General features: G+C 48.4%; 1 protein-coding gene across 1 annotated transcript in view; it reads left to right on the top strand.

Annotated features, from left to right (window-relative positions):
- Positions 1-12,481, top strand: part of LOC135917079 (uncharacterized) — a 93,819-nt gene extending 81,338 nt beyond the window's left edge. The window contains exons 11-12 of the mRNA XM_070530178.1: positions 10,675-10,872; positions 12,272-12,481. Of these exons, the coding sequence (XP_070386279.1) occupies positions 10,675-10,872; positions 12,272-12,375 (302 nt within the window). The 3' untranslated portion in view covers positions 12,376-12,481. The remainder of the gene's footprint in view (positions 1-10,674; positions 10,873-12,271) is intronic.
- Positions 12,482-17,442: the final 4,961 nt, after the last annotated feature.

Raw genomic sequence — 17,442 nt, 5'->3', positions numbered from 1 at the left:
AAAATCACCAGCAACCAATTAGCACACCTCACCGCCTTCACAACTAGAAAACCAATGTATTTCGTGGTACATTCTGGCAACTGATATCTCAAAATGAATGGTTTCCTGAAGTATTTGATGGGTGGGCATAACTTTATTGTTATACGGCTTCATTATGCAATTAGAATTTGCATCCTAAGGCTTATAATTAAAAATTTATTTATTGAAGCGTCGTTATATAGGAAACAAACTAAACTCTGCGGATTGCTGGAGAAATTATATTCGCTTCTTCTTGTGAACCCGATCAGCAGGCTCAGAGAGAGAGAATAAACATTTTTATTAGGTAAATGCAGCTAGGGAGAGGCGTCCTCATTCCAGGATGCCTTGAGCTCGGGCCGCGTCCTGGGCCCTCGCAATCAGCCGTTGCTGATCCTCGAGGTCGGAGCTGGCCAAGGCTCTCTCCCAAAGCTCGTTAGTGGGGTAAGGGTTCGGATGATTTAATGGTGCCGCTCTGCAACCCCCTACTATGTGCCTGAGGGACCCGGGCTCTGCGCAGAAGCGGCATTGCGGAGAGAATTTTGTAGGGTCTATGAGGTGATTTCTGGTTGGGTGGGGGAATGTATTGACCTGTAGAGCTCGGAGGAATCGCTCCTGCTCTCTAGGTAGTGACTTGTGTGGGGGTGCATATGTTCTGCGGGTTAGCTTGTAGTGTTGCGTGATGTCTTGGTAAGAGACTAGAGAGTGCATGCGCTCGGGTTCAGATTCCTCGGCGTCGGCTCGGTGGGTCAGATCTCGAGCCACGTGGTTGGCGACCTCGTTGCCAGGAATGCCTTGATGAGCTGGCGCCCAGATGATCATGACTGATCTCGTTGGCGGCTTTTGCTTGATGATCCGGAGTGTAGTGGCATGAATTCTGCCGCTAGCAAAGTTGCGGCACGCCTGTTGGGAGTCGGTCACTATGACTTCAACCTCTGTTTGGGAGAGAGCGAGGGCTATGGCCGCTTCCTCGGCTTGGAGGGGATTGTGTCGTGTGAGCGAAATGCTGCTCCGATGTTCTGTGTTGACGACTACGGTGGCTGTTGTGGCTGCGCGTCTGGAGTAAGAAGCCGCGTCAGTGTAGGCTGTAGAGGATAAAGTTCCGTATCGCTTGTGTATGGCCAGGGCGCGGGCCTCCCTTCGCTCTGCGTGGTGCACTGGGTGCATATTGCGAGGTAGAGGACGTACGGTGATGTTTCTCCGGATGGCATGGGGTAAGCTCACAGTCTGAGGCGGCGGATGGCTCAGAGGGGCAGAGAGCCCCAGGCGTAAGAGAATAGATCTCCCTGCTTCCGTAATCGCCAGCCTTGTTCGCTGACTGGATAAATGTGCCTCGATCAGCTCCTCGGCCGTGTTGTGCACACCTAGTCGTAGTAGGCGTTCTGTGGACGTACTGATTGGCAGGCCCATCGCCTGCTTATATGCCTTTCTGATCATTGTGTTGATTTTCTTGAGTTCCGTCTCGTTGAGTAGTGCGTACGGAATAGCGTAAGTTATTCGAGACACGACGAAGGCTTGGACAAGCCGAAGCGTGTCCGCCTCCCCCATGCCTCTTGTCTTGGTTGTTATTCGCCGGATCATGTGCGTAACTTGGGCTGTTGTATTCTTAAGCTTTTGAATTAATATTGCCGCCAGCATTGCGAGAAGACAAAGACGACCGACATAACCCAACTGCGTAGCCGCCACACCGCGAGCGTCAAGCAAAGCACCGCAAGGCAACGCTCGGCCGGTGCTGACAAGCCGGCGGCTCGTGCGCGAGAATCGGACGATTGGCACGCGACAGCAGGCGAGAAAGAGGAAGACGACGTTCGAAGGAGCGAAGCTCGGGGGACGTTTTTGTTGTTGTTGAGTGCTCAGTCGGTTTTTGTTGACGGGCACAGGTTCGCCCAGCATAAATCAGCTTTCGCAGAAACGGCTGTTGTAACTGTTGGTTACATATCTGGTGGAGGTGCTGGGTATGATTCCAAGCCCCACACACGCAAGGGAAGGTAGCCCGGATCCCCGAAGTTTGGAACCAACAGAATTAACGCCTGTCCACCAACGCACGAGTCGCCGCATACGAGGTGAGGCCCCCGAGTTTGGTCCTCTCGCCGATTCACCAAGGGCAGCGGCGGCAGCCAGCCGAGATACTAGTGCGATGGCTACTCAAATAACCCCTTCTCACGTCGTCGTTGACTCACCCCGGACGCCAGAATCCTTCCACGGAGACACATTTGAGGATGCCGAGGACTGGCTCGAAAACTTCGAGCGTGTCGCCAGGTGTAACGGTTGGGACGAGACAAAGAAACTCCGGTATGTGTACTTCGCGCTGGAGGAATCTGCACGCACGTGGTTTCAGAACCACGAAGCGTCGCTATCATCGTGGAACGACTTCCGACGAGAGCTGCTAGCTACATACCCGAGCACGGACCGCCGAGAGAGGGCAGAAGCCGCTCTTCAGGCGAGGAACCAGCGGAACAACGAAAGTGTGACCATGTACATTGAAGACATGACCCACCTCTTCCGCCGAGCCGACCCAAACATGGCTGAGGACAAGAAATTGCGGCACCTAATGCGCGGTGTTAAACAGGAACTCTTTGCCGGCCTGGTTCGTAATCCGCCCCGCTCTGTAGCCGAATTTCGATCAGAGGCGACGACGATGGAGAAGACGCTGCAGCAGCGTGCGCGGCAGTATAACAGAGATGTATGCGTCGCATCATTTGACGTTGGGTCAGGAGCCCTCCCCAACAACATGGACATCCTACGCGAAATGGTGAGGTCCGTCGTACGAGAAGAGCTGCAGAAACTGCAGCTGGCCCAAAGCCCTCCTACGGTGTCCTCACTTGCTGATGTTATACGTGAAGAAGTCCGGCAAGTAATTTGTGAGCCAGAGCCTCAGGTACGGCCCCACGCACAGCCAGAGCGTCAGCCGCGGATGTCGTACGCCCAAGCTTTACGTCAGGACCTAGGACGCGCCGACTTTGGACGAACGGCCACAATACCCCAGGTACTTCCTCGCAATGTGCAGCCCATGCCAGAAGGAAGCCCACGTAAAAGCGATGTGTGGCGCACTGCAGACCGGCGTCCCCTCTGCTATCACTGTGGAGAGGCTGGTCACCTATACCGGGAATGCCAGTATCGCCGAGTAGGACTGCGTGGCTTTTCTGTGAATGCACCTTGCCCCCGAAACGGTGAGCGCCCTTATGAGATTGAGGCATTTTTATCTACGCGCCAAACTGTTCGGAACACCCAGCAACATGAACCTCGATCAGCAGCGCCTATGCGTTATAGATCGCCCAGTCCGCGTCCCGCTTCCATTTCACCGAGGCGACGCTCCCAAAGTCCGCGACGGGAAAACTAGAGCCAGCGACCTGTGGAGGCAAGGCCGCTGACGCCCGGAACACCGAAGGCCCTCCATCGCCAATCCGACAAGACGACGGCAGTGACGAAACGACGGACAAGTGCAGTGATGACACCGTTACTTCCGAGTTGCGCGTCATCATCGACGACTTCGAAGTGACTGCATTGATAGACACTGGTGCGGACTATTCAGTTATTAGCAGTGTACTCGCCAGAAAATTGAAAAAGGTATTGACCCATTGGACCGGATCTCCAATACGTACAGCGGGGGGACACTTAGTCGACCCCGTTGGAATGTGCACAGCAAGAATCGGCATTAGAGGCTTTACATACGTCAGCAGCTTTATTGTTCTCCCTGAGTGTTCCCGTGATCTGATACTGGGCATGGACTTTTTGCGAACGAATGGCGCAATTATCGACTTGCAAGAATCACGCGTGTTGTTTTCCACAGAAAATGCTGTTACCATTTCTGATACAGAAGAGCCACATATTTCCTCTCTCCGTATTGTGGATGAAGACGTGACGGTGCCGGCACGGTGCAGTATGACTGTCGTTGTAAGGAGCGACATATTTCGTGACTATGAGGGACTTGCAGACGGAAATATCGGGCTGCTACTGGAAAAGCAAATATGCGTGGCAAGAGGCCTAGTTCACCTGCGTAATGGATATGCGGACGTCCTTTTGACTAACTTTGGCAATGAGGCACAACAAGTGGCGAAGGGAACAGCCATAGCGTCTCTTCATGACTATGCACAATTTGCAGATGTGTCAACCCTCGATGCAGCATCACCAGCTTCTGCCACCTTAGACAGTGTCCTTACCTCTATCGACATTGACCGAGAGCTGTCATCACTACAAAGAGATGAGATTGTGAACTTGGTCACAGAGTTTGCGGAATGCTTTTCGACTTCATCGAAAGTCCGTCGTACTCCCGTCGCAAAACACCGCATTGTGGTCGAAGAACCTGCAAGACCAGTCCGCCAACACCCGTACCGAGTAGCTCCAAAGGAAAGAGAAGCGATAAGAAGTCAAGTACAGGAAATGCTCAAGGACGATGTAATACAACCATCCAATAGTCCATGGGCATCTCCGGTAGTCCTAGTCAAAAAGAAGGATAACACCCTACGGTTTTGTGTTGACTACAGGAAACTCAACCTCGTCACGAAGCGGGATGTTTATCCACTCCCCCGCATCGACGACACCTTGGACAAACTACGCAATGCTTACTTCTTCTCTTCTCTGGATCTCAAAAGCGGATACTGGCAGATAGAAGTGGACGAGCGAGATCGCGAAAAAACGGCATTTGTGACACCGGATGGTTTATACGAGTTTAAGGTGCTTCCATTTGGTCTGTGTTCTGCGCCAGCCACATTCCAACGGATGATGGACACTGTTCTCGCCGGACTGAAATGGCAGTCGTGCCTCGTCTACCTTGATGATGTAGTGGTCTTTTCCACTACATTCGAGCAGCACGTGCAGCGACTGAGAGCAGTTCTGGATGCTATTTGCACGGCGGGACTGACCATAAAACCTGAAAAATGCCACTTCGGCTTTCGCGAGCTCCGCTTCCTCGGACACATTGTCAGTGCTGAAGGCGTCCGTCCCGATCCTGAGAAGATCACTGCAGTAGAAATGTTTCCGAAACCAAGAGACAAAAAAGCTATTAGACGTTTCCTGGGACTGTGTGCCTACTACAGGCGTTTCGTAGAAAATTTTTCTAAAATTGCCGAACCACTCACGCGACTGACAAAAGAAGATGTCCCTTTTTCGTGGGAGAAAGAACAAGAAGACGCCTTCTCTGAACTACGACAGCGTTTGCAGAGTCCTCCTATACTTGCCCATTTTGATGAAAATGCCGAAACGGACATCCACACCGACGCGAGTAACGTTGGTCTCGGTGCCATACTTATTCAGTGGCAGAATGGAGAAGAAAAAGTAATTGCGTATGCAAGCCGTACCTTATCGAAAGCCGAGACAAATTACTCAGCTACAGAAAAGGAATGCCTGGCGGTTATATGGGCCATCAGTAAGTTCCGGCCTTACTTATATGGCAGACCGTTTCGAGCCATAAGCGACCATCACTCATTGTGCTGGCTGGCGAACCTCAAGGACCCTTCTGGAAGACTCGCTAGATGGAGTTTGCGTCTCCAGGAGTATGACATCACGGTCGTTTACAAGTCTGGTCTCAAGCACAATGATGCTGACTGCTTATCACGCGCACCAATCGAAACTACGTCACCTGAATACGAGCAAGATTTCCCATTTCTTGGGGCTGTGAACACGACGGAAATGGCTCATCATCAGCGTACTGATCCGGAATTACTCCTGCTCATCGAGTACCTGGAGGGTCGACAAGTGCAAGTGCCTCGAGTTTTCGTTCGCGGATTGTGTTCGTATGTCCTCCGGAACAACGTCCTCTACAAACGAAACTTCGAGCACAGTGGTGAGACGTTTCTACTTCTCGTACCATCATCGCTGCGAGCTGAAATCTTAGAAGCTTGCCATGATGACCCTGCAGCTGGCCACTTAGGCGTTAGTAGGACTCTGGCGAGAATCCGCCAGAAATATTACTGGCCGAAGTTGATGAATTCAGTGCAGCACTATGTCAAATCGTGCCGAGATTGTCAAAGACGCAAAACACCGCCACTCAAACCAGCCGGTTTTCTGCAACCGATACAGCCACCAACAGCGCCATTTGAACAAATAGGAGTGGATTTACTTGGACCATTTCCAGTTTCAACCTCAGGAAAGCGGTGGATTGTGGTAGCAACCGATTATTTGACCCGGTATGCTGAGACCTGTTCTCTTACAAAAGGAACCGCCGTTGAAGTGGCTCAGTTTTTTGTCACACACATAGTATTACGACATGGCGCACCTAAGGTACTCATAACAGACAAAGGAACAGCTTTTGTGGCCCGTTTGATGCAGTCTGTTATGAAACTAACACATACTGCTCATAGAAAAACCACAGCGTACCATCCACAAACAAATGGCCTGACTGAACGGCTCAATAGAACGCTCGCTGACATGATCTCAATGTACGTGGACGTCGAGCATCGGACATGGGACAGTATTCTACCATATGCCACCTTTGCGTATAATACTGCAGTACAAGAAACGACACATTTCACGCCATTTGAACTTGTTCACGGTCGGACAGTAACAACGACACTGGACGCGATGTTACCTGTAGACAACAGCACCGAAGACGACCCTGACGTTAGCGAGTACATAGAAAGGGCAGAAGAAGCTCGGCAGTTGGCAAGGCACCGTATCATACAACAGCAACGCGTGGACGCAAACCGGTACAACCTAGGGCGAAGAGAGGTACAGTACAACCCCGGAGACAAAGTGTGGATATGGACGCCTATACGTACACCCGGTCTTTCGGAGAAGTTACTGCGCCGTTACTTTGGCCCCTACAAAGTACTTCGCCGGTTAAGTCCCTTAAACTACGAGGTAACTCCTGAAGGCCAAGTCTGCGCCACACGACGCAGGACTCGCCCAGAGGTCGTACACGTAGTACGAATGAAGCCATACTACGAAAGACATTGATTAACAGAAGTTGCACATACGATCAAGCCTAGCACCGGCCATCCTCTGACCACTGTCCTTCCAAAGCAGTTGGCCTCTCTAGGCCTTTCCTACGCATCGGGACGATGCTTCTTCGGAGGGGGCTAATGCCGCCAGCATTGCGAGAAGACAAAGACGACCGACATAACCCAACTGCGTAGCCGCCACACCGCGAGCGTCAAGCAAAGCACCGCAAGGCAACGCTCGGCCGGTGCTGACAAGCCGGCGGCTCGTGCGCGAGAATCGGACGATTGGCACGCGACAGCAGGCGAGAAAGAGGAAGACGACGTTCGAAGGAGCGAAGCTCGGGGGACGTTTTTGTTGTTGTTGAGTGCTCAGTCGGTTTTTGTTGACGGGCACAGGTTCGCCCAGCATAAATCAGCTTTCGCAGAAACGGCTGTTGTAACTGTTGGTTACAATATTGTATTGGTGCGATCCGACTGGAAAACCATTCCCAATATCTTTACGCTCTGAGACGGAACGATGGTGTGTCCCTCCAGTCGTATGTTGATAGTGGGCGAGTCGCTTCTGTGCTTCTTTCGCGGTGAGACCAGGAGTAGCTCCGACTTTTGGGGGGCGCAGCTGAGCCCGCATGACTTAGCATAGTCGCTCACCACGTCTGCAGCTTCCTGCAAGCGGCTCTCCATTTCCCCGATGGACCCTGTGGACGACCAGATGGTAATGTCGTCGGCATATAGGCCATGCCGGATCCCTGGGATGTTATCGAGGAGCGGCGGTAGGCCTATTAGGGCGATATTGAAAAGGAGAGGGGATAACACTGCGCCCTGTGGTGTGCCGCGCCCGCCCAGTAGGAAGGGGTTTGTGGCTTTGTCCCCGACCTTTGGGATGGCTTTTCTATCGGAGAGGAAATCTCTGATATAGGAGTACGTCCTGGCCCCACAGCCCAGAGCGTTTAGCCTCTGTAAGATTGCTGTGTGCTTGACGTTATCGAACGCCCCTTTAAGATCTAAGGCGAGGATAGCCGTGGGGGAGTTGCGTGTCGCTGGTACAATCACCTCCTCTTTCAGCTGAAGTAGGATGTCTTGAGTTGAGAGGTGTGGACGGAATCCTATCATCGTTGTTGGAAGTTCCCCGAGTCTTCCAGGAATGGTTGTAACCGATTGAGAACGATGTGCTCTAGGAGCTTTCCTACACACGAAGTGAGGGAGATCGGTCGTAGGTTCTCAATGGCTTGTGGCTTGCCTGGCTTCGGTATCAGACGAACCTCGGCTATTTTCCAGTCCTCGGGAAGGTTTCCTTTCCTCCATACTTCATTAAGATGAGCGGTAAGCTCTAGTAGCGAGGGGCTGTCAAGATTTACGAGTGCCTTATTGGTAATTTGGTCCATTCCCGGGGCTGTGTGGCGTCTCAAGCCCATTATCACCGCTGTTACCTCATGTAGATGAATGTCCTCATCTAGGAGCTCGTTAGGGGTGCTGGTGTAGGGTGGCAGAGGCTCCGATGGCTGTGTGGGAAAGTACTGGGCTTTGAGAGCCAAAAGGAGGTCCGCCTCATTTCCAGGAAATTGGTGAATTACTCGGGCCATTGCACCTTATGTAACATGTCATTTTTCAGATATCTCTTTGAAAAACACTATGCACATACAACGCACATGTTGGTATCTAGATGAAGCGAAGCTTTACCGAAGGGTTATATTGAATGCTGTAAAACACATTATGGGCGATATGCCAAGATTAGGCACATACCTAGCGGCACATGTTCATTGGCCCAAGAATGGGGCGGCTGCAATCAAAATTTTACAAAATTAAGGAAGCAGCCGGATAGGATGCGCTCTTTCATTAGAAGGACTGTGTCCTATTGAGATACCACTGAGCCGACACAATATGGACGTACTTTATGTCATACCTTATTGCTATTTAAGGCAGTGTGCAAAGGTCTCTTGACTCGCACTACCTTGTCGTTGAATATTCAGCGTTATACGAGAAGTATACCGTTCCCTCGAACTCGGCAAGAAGCACAGCGACGACACGTAGTACCGAATCAATGCGGCAAAGAAGGCTTTGCTTTAAAGGCACGGCATGAAGGATGTAAGCACTAAGAAGAAAACTTTGAAATTCCTTGTCTTCTCACTTTTCAATTGCCTAAAAGACATGTTTTTTTGCAGCAATTGAACACTCACAAAAGGAAGAATTTCATACACCATCTACATGCGTGGTGTATGAAATTCCCTTTGAGTGCAGCAAGTCCTATATAGGACAGACTGGACGCTGCATGAATGAACGAGCCAGGGAACATGAACTAAATCTAATGAAAGATGGCGTGGTACACTTGCCTGCGCACTGCAAGGCCTGCATGTGCAAACCACGGTTTTCTGAGATTAGGATTCTTGGCAGAAGTAGATTTCAAACAGCACGTGAGCCTACTACTATCAGGAAGCCTACTATATAAAAAAGAAAGGTACAAATTGCATTAGTGATGCATCTATCGTGCTCAAAAATCGGAAACTAGATTGTTTGACCGCTGGGTTATGTGGATCTGTGAAAAGCCAGCACATGCATATATATATATATATATATATATAAATATATATATATATATATATATATATATATATAATATATATATATATATATATATATATATATATATATATATATATATATATATATATATATATATATATATATATATATATATATATATATATATATTCTTGGGTCACAGCCCAAAATAAATCAGTTGGAAGTGCCGCCCGTGTTGTCTTTATGTATCTTCCTTTTGTGAGTGTTCGATTGCGGCAAAAAACTTGTCTTTTAGCAAGCACCAACTAGGCCAACAAGCAGTTCTGTTGCAACATATTTCAATTGCCTAATAGCCCCCAATTTATTGGGGGCTATGTCTCCGGGGAGGCATTCCTACCAGGTGAGAAGCAGCAGCTGGTATTTGTACTTTGTCCAAATGGAAATGTGCTGCATTCAATGCATGCACAAAACTTGCGATTTCTGCGCGGTTCGAATCTAACAAGAAACCAACTTGGTTATGAAATGACTAACATAAATCATCGATTGGACGTTTCTCTAAACAATATTTTTGTCCAGTATTTCTTCACTTCGCCAACATGGTTTCGGAGCTTATTTATGCGCTTCGACGATATGCTAATCGTCTGATCGAGTGGCACTTGATGTCATCGGATTTGCTCACTCATTCGACAGTTCAGAGCGGAGTTTCTCTGCCACCCAAAAATGGGAAATGGAGGCAAGATTAGTTTCCTGGACCTCCTTTCTTCTCTTTTGATGAAGCTTCACCGCTATGCTACACAGTTGCACTTCGCATACCCGTTGCCTAAGCTATCTTGGTACCACGATTTATGACACTTCTCTGTTAAAAACTAAAGGCGTAAACGACGTGCAAGTGGTGTCGTGGGGCCGATTCATTGACGAAAAAAAATTATCCCGTGCTGCTGGCTCAGAGCAATCTTATATTTCAATCGTGGCTATCCTGAAATTTCGGCATTTAAGTTATCTTAACCACAGTCCCAATTCGCTTATCCTTAAATCCCAAAGTTTATTCGTTAAAAATTGAGACATCGGTAAGCATAGGCATTTGGAAGTTGCACATTGCATGTAGATAAAGCAATCAAATATCCATAAGGATAAGCATTTACAAGTTGCGCATTCCATGTAAGCGCACAGTATTTCTGCGCACGGGGATCCCCGTTGCGCCTCATAATGTATTTATTGCAATTCAATTGAATTCACAGCACCCTCACACATGTCGTAATTGCAGGTCCACCACCACTCAGTGTGGTCACTATCACGAGAAGTCAACATGATGCAACACTGCGATGGAGCGTGCCGCATCCAGTTGCGTTCAACGGCGTCGAAGTTACATGGAACTGTAATGGCAACACGAGTATCGTCCAATCCGCCAAAATAAATCAAATTCTCTGGAACCCTTTTGTCTCCGGGGAGGCATTCCTACCAGGTGAGAAGCAGCAGCTGGTATTTGTACTTTGTCCAAATGGAAATGTGCTGCATTCAATGCATGCACAAAACTTGCGATTTCTGCGCGGTTCGAATCTAACAAGAAACCAACTTGGTTATGAAATGACTAACATAAATCATCGATTGGACGTTTCTCTAAACAATATTTTTGTCCAGTATTTCTTCACTTCGCCAACATGGTTTCGGAGCTTATTTATGCGCTTCGACGATATGCTAAATACATTTTGCAACAAAATACTCAGTCTATGCTTATGCATATTATTAACAGAGCATGAAAAATTTAGAAGAGCTTTGCAGAATGTCGTGTAAACATCCTGCAGATTGCAGTAGCGAAGACGTGATTTCTGCTTCGCGCAGCAGGCTAACACGTATTATAGCACGTTCCTTCAACATCGATTTGGTTGCCCCAGCTCTAATTAAGCTAGGAGTATTGCACTTTCCCTTTCTCTTCTACAAATAATTTAATTTCCCAATTCAATCCGTTTATTTGCACAATATTGTTACGAGTCACTTATTCTGCGGATGAAGTGGACGTTTTGCCTCGTTTACAAACGCTGGCGCATAGCCGCGAATGCGTTGCATAGAAGCCGAGAAAGAGGACGAGCTGTGCCCCGTCCCGCCATCGTTGTTGTTGTGGTGCCGCTCGCTGCCACTGTATATATATTGTAGATAAACCCTTTTTAACATCTCCGCATAACATCTTTGCTGGAGGTATTAGGTATGTCCGAAAGACAGCACGGAACTTCGCAGTGGACATCTTCTGGGCTGCGCGACCATGTCGACCGAGTGGCCCGCTGACTCTGCCTCGACTACCACAACATCGGTTTTCCTGGCCCAACTCCGAGACCGTGATATCTTCTCCGGTACTGACGCCATCCACGCCGAAGACAAGTTAACCGAATACGAGCGAGCCAGCAAGAGCAGACGGTGCGACCCAACCATTATGCTGGCTAACGATATCCACTACCTCAAGGTAGCCTTTTCGATGGAGAAGCCTTTTCGATGGAGAAGTGGATGGCGTGCCTGTATCGGCGCTCATAAACACTGGGGCGCAACTATCTTTCATGAGTGCTCGCCTTTCTCGTCGTCTTCGCAAGGTTTTTACGCCAGCCTCGTCACCTGTCGTTCGCGTTGCCGATGGCGGTAGTCCTTGCACCGTTGGCATGTGTTCTGCGCGGGTGAGCTTCGCTAGCCACCAGATCTCAGTTGTATTCGCCGTTCTAGAACAGTGTCCCCATGACGTCATCCTTGGTCATGGCATCCTGAGCACCCATTCTGCCCTCATTCTCCCGTAACAATATAGAGAAATCTATTCCAGAAGTTCTAAGGGCAAAGTTTGTAACGGTGACAATATTTTAATTCTATTGATGACTTTGCAGGTATCCCTGAAGACGGAGAATATTGCAACGCATCTGTTTCAATGTACGAAGACCGAGGCGGAGATATCTATTATGGTCCAGTGATGCCAGTCATTCTTCAGTAGCGTAGCGACGGTGATACCATTGCGGTGGTATTCCACCACACTCGGCAATACAGGTACCTTCATCCTTGAGGTCACCACTGAAAATAAATAGGACGCATTCAATCTACCTGGCGTAATCAATTGAAGATAATAGTTTAATTAGAGAGTGTTGCTCAGCATGAAACGTGAGGTGTGGAAGCTCAATGATAGTGCCACGACACTTTGGTATCGCATAATCGCCACGTGCACAATAGAAAAAAAATATAAGCTTTCACATACAGAAACTGTACATTGGGTTATGAAAGACGTTGAAGAGAAGGCTCCGTTTTTTTTTGCCACATCAGATTCCTTAATTTGCATCCAAAGTTCGGCTCACGAGGCTGCACACGCCGCCATGCACTGAGGCAGACGCCGCCATACGCCAGCTTCAGAAGCTGCTCTAGCCAACTCAGCGCTTGCCTTCATGCAAAGCAATCTTGAAAAAAGTCGCAGTTTCGCCGGAAAGGCCAAGCATCGATTGCGATAGCAAATTCGTAGAAAGCCACCATCGTCGGCTCACCATCGCACGCTTTCACTCGCACATACAGCATACGGCGCGTGGCGAAGATATTATCGCACTTAGATTTTATACGGAACATCGCTGTAAATGTGCATGGTGTCCATGTAATTGCTATCGCAATAAAACGAGCTCTCGTGAGCACGGGAGAATACGCGACAAAGTCACGCAGAGTCCGCAGTGGCCGCTACGCAGTGCCTGGAAAGCTGCGGCCGCGCACGAGACGCCGGGCGTGCTCCCGCGTCAAGCGCATGCGCACTGCCGCCTCCGAGGATTCCCTGCGTGCGCAGAGCTTTCACGGACGCACAACTAAAACTGCCCAATAGAACATTTCCCTCGTGCGAGCCCGCGACGCTTGGCGCATTCGGCGCATCGCATGGCAGCAATTTACATCTTCCAGTTGAAGATGAAGTAAGAAGCCTATACGTCGTCAACACTGTTGTCGGCTCTGGCGAAATCGTCCTATGAGGCATCGCTCAGGACAAAGCATATGCCGTCGTCATCGTTGCAGGAAAGGCTATCGCCGTCACTGCCGTCGTCCAGGGAAGTAGTTGCGCTGTCGAATGAGGGGGCGCCAATGGGGAGAGAAATTGACCGAACCGACATGCTTTCGCATTCTATATAAACGGTTTTTTTAATATAGCATTGGATTGCTTCTTACCTGGACTTTGCAGTGTGTTCGAATCAAACAAAAAGTAAAATGAACCAAGGTTGAATCAACACGACTCGTCTGTCAAGTTTAAAAATATGCAGGTTCAACGCACATGTTGGGATCTGTCTGAAGCGACGCTTTAGTAAAGCGGTTCACTAAATGCTTGAGAACTAACGGTGATACGCAGAATTGTGCTTACTTGCATCCTATGCAACTAGTAATCTCATGGAATGTTTTTTTCGTTATCAACCACAAAGGTCACGACTTAATTGTATTGTTCACACGCTCTGCCAAAATACCAACTCCTTCAGGCAGATGCACAGTGTGAGACATATGCACCGTCTCACAGCGCATATCAGTAATATCAGCACTCTCAGTAATTCACCTCTCACCGTAATGTCAGGCGCATACGCAGAAATGTACGACACGCATCGAGCAACATTTGGCGATTGTAGTATTGTAGTAGGCGATGGTACCTCTTATAGTAATCTAGTGGGCGTGGCCATTCTGGAAGATCGTTCACGATCGGAAACCCACGCAGTGACACCTACTGAGTGCCCTAATAAAAGAAAAAAAAATACAGTGAATCAAAGAATCCGGTAAATATAATTCACTCCATTAACAGCTCGATGTGTTTTAGAGATTCTTGTGAGCCGACATTATATGTTTAGGTTTTACGCAGGCAGTTAATCTTTACGCGCAACAAAGCTGGACATACTTGGTCAGCATACATGGGTTGTACAAGCCTCTTCGTTAGTACGTTCATATAACGTCTTTCAGAAGTATATTCTACAAATATGTCCGCAAATATATTTCCGCAAATATATAAACCACAAGTACATTCGCTCAGAAAGCGAGCGACCCAGAAACACCCACCAGCCAGGCAGCCACGTCAAACCCGGCAAAATACAACAGAAAAAGCTTCGCTGCAGTAAGTAAAAAATGCGCAATAACGAAACGAAACATAGTCAAGTGAACCCCTTTGTGTGACGTATACATTGCGGCACGCCAGCGAGCAGTCTGCAGGTGTCCCCAGAGCTGTGCTATAGAGCGGAGAACGAAAACGGCGGACTGCAGACGCTCGGCTGATTCGTAACCGCGCGGGAACATTGGGGAAAGCTTTAACTGCGCCAGTTATTCCGAGTTGCCAAACAGTCACGGCTGCAATTCCGACAAATACAATAGCCAACAGTCGCAGTTCGCATTAGACCCACCACCGCGAAATCGAGTTGCTAAGAACGCCGGTGCCCAAGCGCAGTACTTGGCGCAGCAACATGGAGAAGACCAAGGGTAACCCTAACCACTGGCACACGTCAATGTAGACTTATTAAGTTTCACAACAAGACCCGCAACCCTCTCGTTAATCCTATAGAGTTCCTGTATGTTATTAGCTATATTTTTATTATTCAGGAATCCGACCCCTAGTTCTCTTCTCTCCGCTAAGCCCCGGTAGCACAGGACGTGCCCGCTTTTAAGCACTGTATATGCTTCTTTTGGCCTCCTAACTTCACTGAGCCCTATTATATCCCATTTACTGCCCTCTAATTCCTCCAATAACACTGCTAGACTCGCCTCAATAGATAACGTTCTAGCATTAAACGTTGCCAGGTTAATATTCCAATGGCGGCCTGTCCGGAGCCAGTGATTCTTAGCACCCTCTGCTGCGTCGCAGGTCTGACCGCCGCCATAGTCAGTTGCTTCGCAGCTGCTGGGGACTGAGGGCCAGGGTTTGATTGTTGTGTTCATATAGGAGGTTGTGGCCAAGTACTGCACCAGGATGGCCAATCCTGCTCTGGTGAGGGAGTGCGTTACCGGTTGTAGTCACCGGGATCAGGCTACACTCCAGGCCTGTTTGTGCAATTTTATCAACACGCGGATTTTTTTTTATCCGGTGGAAAATTGCCGGCACCGGGATTCGAACCACGGACCTCTTGCACGCGAGGCGGGTGTTCTACCTCTACGCCACCGCTCTAATAAGAGGTACAAAATAAAGATTGTCCAGGTCTACGCCCCTACATCCAGTCATGATGACCAGGAAGTCGAAAGCTTCTATGAAGACGTGGAATCGCCGATGGATAGAGTGAAAACTAAATACACTATACTAATGGGCGACTTTAATGCCAAGGTAGGCAAGAAGCAGGCTGGAGACAAGGCAGTGGGGGAATATGGCATAGGCACTAGGAATAACAGGGGAGAGTTATTAGTAGAGTTTGCGGAGCAGAATAATATGAGGATAATGAATACCTTCTTCCGCAAGCGGGATAGCCGAAAGTGGACGTGGAGAAGCCCGAACGGCGAGACTAGAACTGAAATAGACTTCATACTCTGCGCTAACGCTGGCATCATACAAGATGTGGACGTGCCCGGCAAGGTGCGCTGCAGTGACCACAGGATGGTAAGAACTCGAATTAGCCTAGACCTGAGGAGGGAACGGAAGAAACTGGTACATAAGAAGCCGATTAATGAGTTAGCGGTAAGAGGGAAAATAGAGGAATTCCAGATCAAGCTACAGAACAGGTATTCGGCCTTAACTCAGGAAGAGGATCTTAGTGTTGAAGCAATGAACGACAGTCATGTGGGCATCATTAAGGAGTGTGCAATGGAAGTCAGTGGTAACTCCGTTAGGGAAGATACCAGCAAACTATCGCAGGAGATGAAAGATCTGATCAAGAAACGCCAATGTATGAAAGCCTCTAACCCTACAGCTAGAATAGAACTGGCATAACTTTCGAAGTTAATCAACAAGCGTAAGACAGCTGACTTAAGGAAGTATAATATGGATAGAATTGAACATGCTCTCAGGAACGGAGGAAGCCTAAAAACAGTGAAGAAGAAACTAGCAATTGGCAAGAATCAGATGTTTGCGCTAAGAGACAAAGCCGGTAATATCATTACTAATATGGATGAGATAGTTCAAGTGGCTGAGGAGTTCTATAGAGATTTATACAGTACCAGTGGCACCCACGACGATAATGGAAGAGAAAATAGTCTAGAGGAATTCGATATCCCAAAGGTAACGCCGGAAGAAGTAAAGAAAGCCTTGGGAGATATGCAAAGGGGGAAGGCAGCTCGGGAGGATCAGGTAACAGCAGAGTTGTTGAAGGATGGTGGGCAGATTGTTCTAGAGAAACTGGCCACCCTGTATATGCAATGACTCATGACATCGATCGTACCGGAATCTTGGAAAACGCTAACATATTCCTAATCCATAAGAAAGGGGACGCCAAAGACTTGAAAAATTATAGACCAATCAGCTTGCTGTCCGTTGCCTACAAACTATTTACTAAGGTAATCGCAAATAGAATCAGGAACACCTTAGACTTCTGTCAAGCAAAGGACCAGGCAGGATTCCGTAAAGGCTACTCAACGATAGATCATATTCACACTATCAATCAGGTGATAGAGAAATGTGCGGAATATAACCAACCCTTATATATAGCTTTCATTGATTACGAGAAAGCGTTTGATTCTGTCGAAACCTCAGTAGTCATGGAGACATTACGGAATCAGGGTGTAGACGAGCCGTATGTAAAAATACTGAAAGATATCTATAGCGGCTCCACAGCCACCGTAGTCCTCCATAAAGCAAGCAACAAAATCTCAATAAAGAAAGGCGTCAGGCAGGGAGATACGATCTCTCCAATGCTATTCACAGCGTTTTTACAGGAGGTATTCAGAGACCTGGATTGGGAAGAAATGGGGATAAAAGTTAATGGAGAATACCTGAGTAACTTGCGATTCGCTGATAATATTGCCTTGCTTAGTAACTCAGGGGACCAACTGCAATGCATGCTCACTTACCTGGAGAGGCAAAGCAGAAGAGCGGGTCTAAAAATTAATCTGCAGAAAACTAAAGTAATGTTTAACAGTCTCGGAAGGG

Source organism: Dermacentor albipictus, unplaced genomic scaffold, assembly GCF_038994185.2.
Source record: "Dermacentor albipictus isolate Rhodes 1998 colony unplaced genomic scaffold, USDA_Dalb.pri_finalv2 scaffold_60, whole genome shotgun sequence".
Lineage (NCBI taxonomy): Eukaryota > Metazoa > Arthropoda > Arachnida > Ixodida > Ixodidae > Dermacentor > Dermacentor albipictus.
This window is presented reverse-complemented; position numbering and strand designations above follow the sequence as displayed.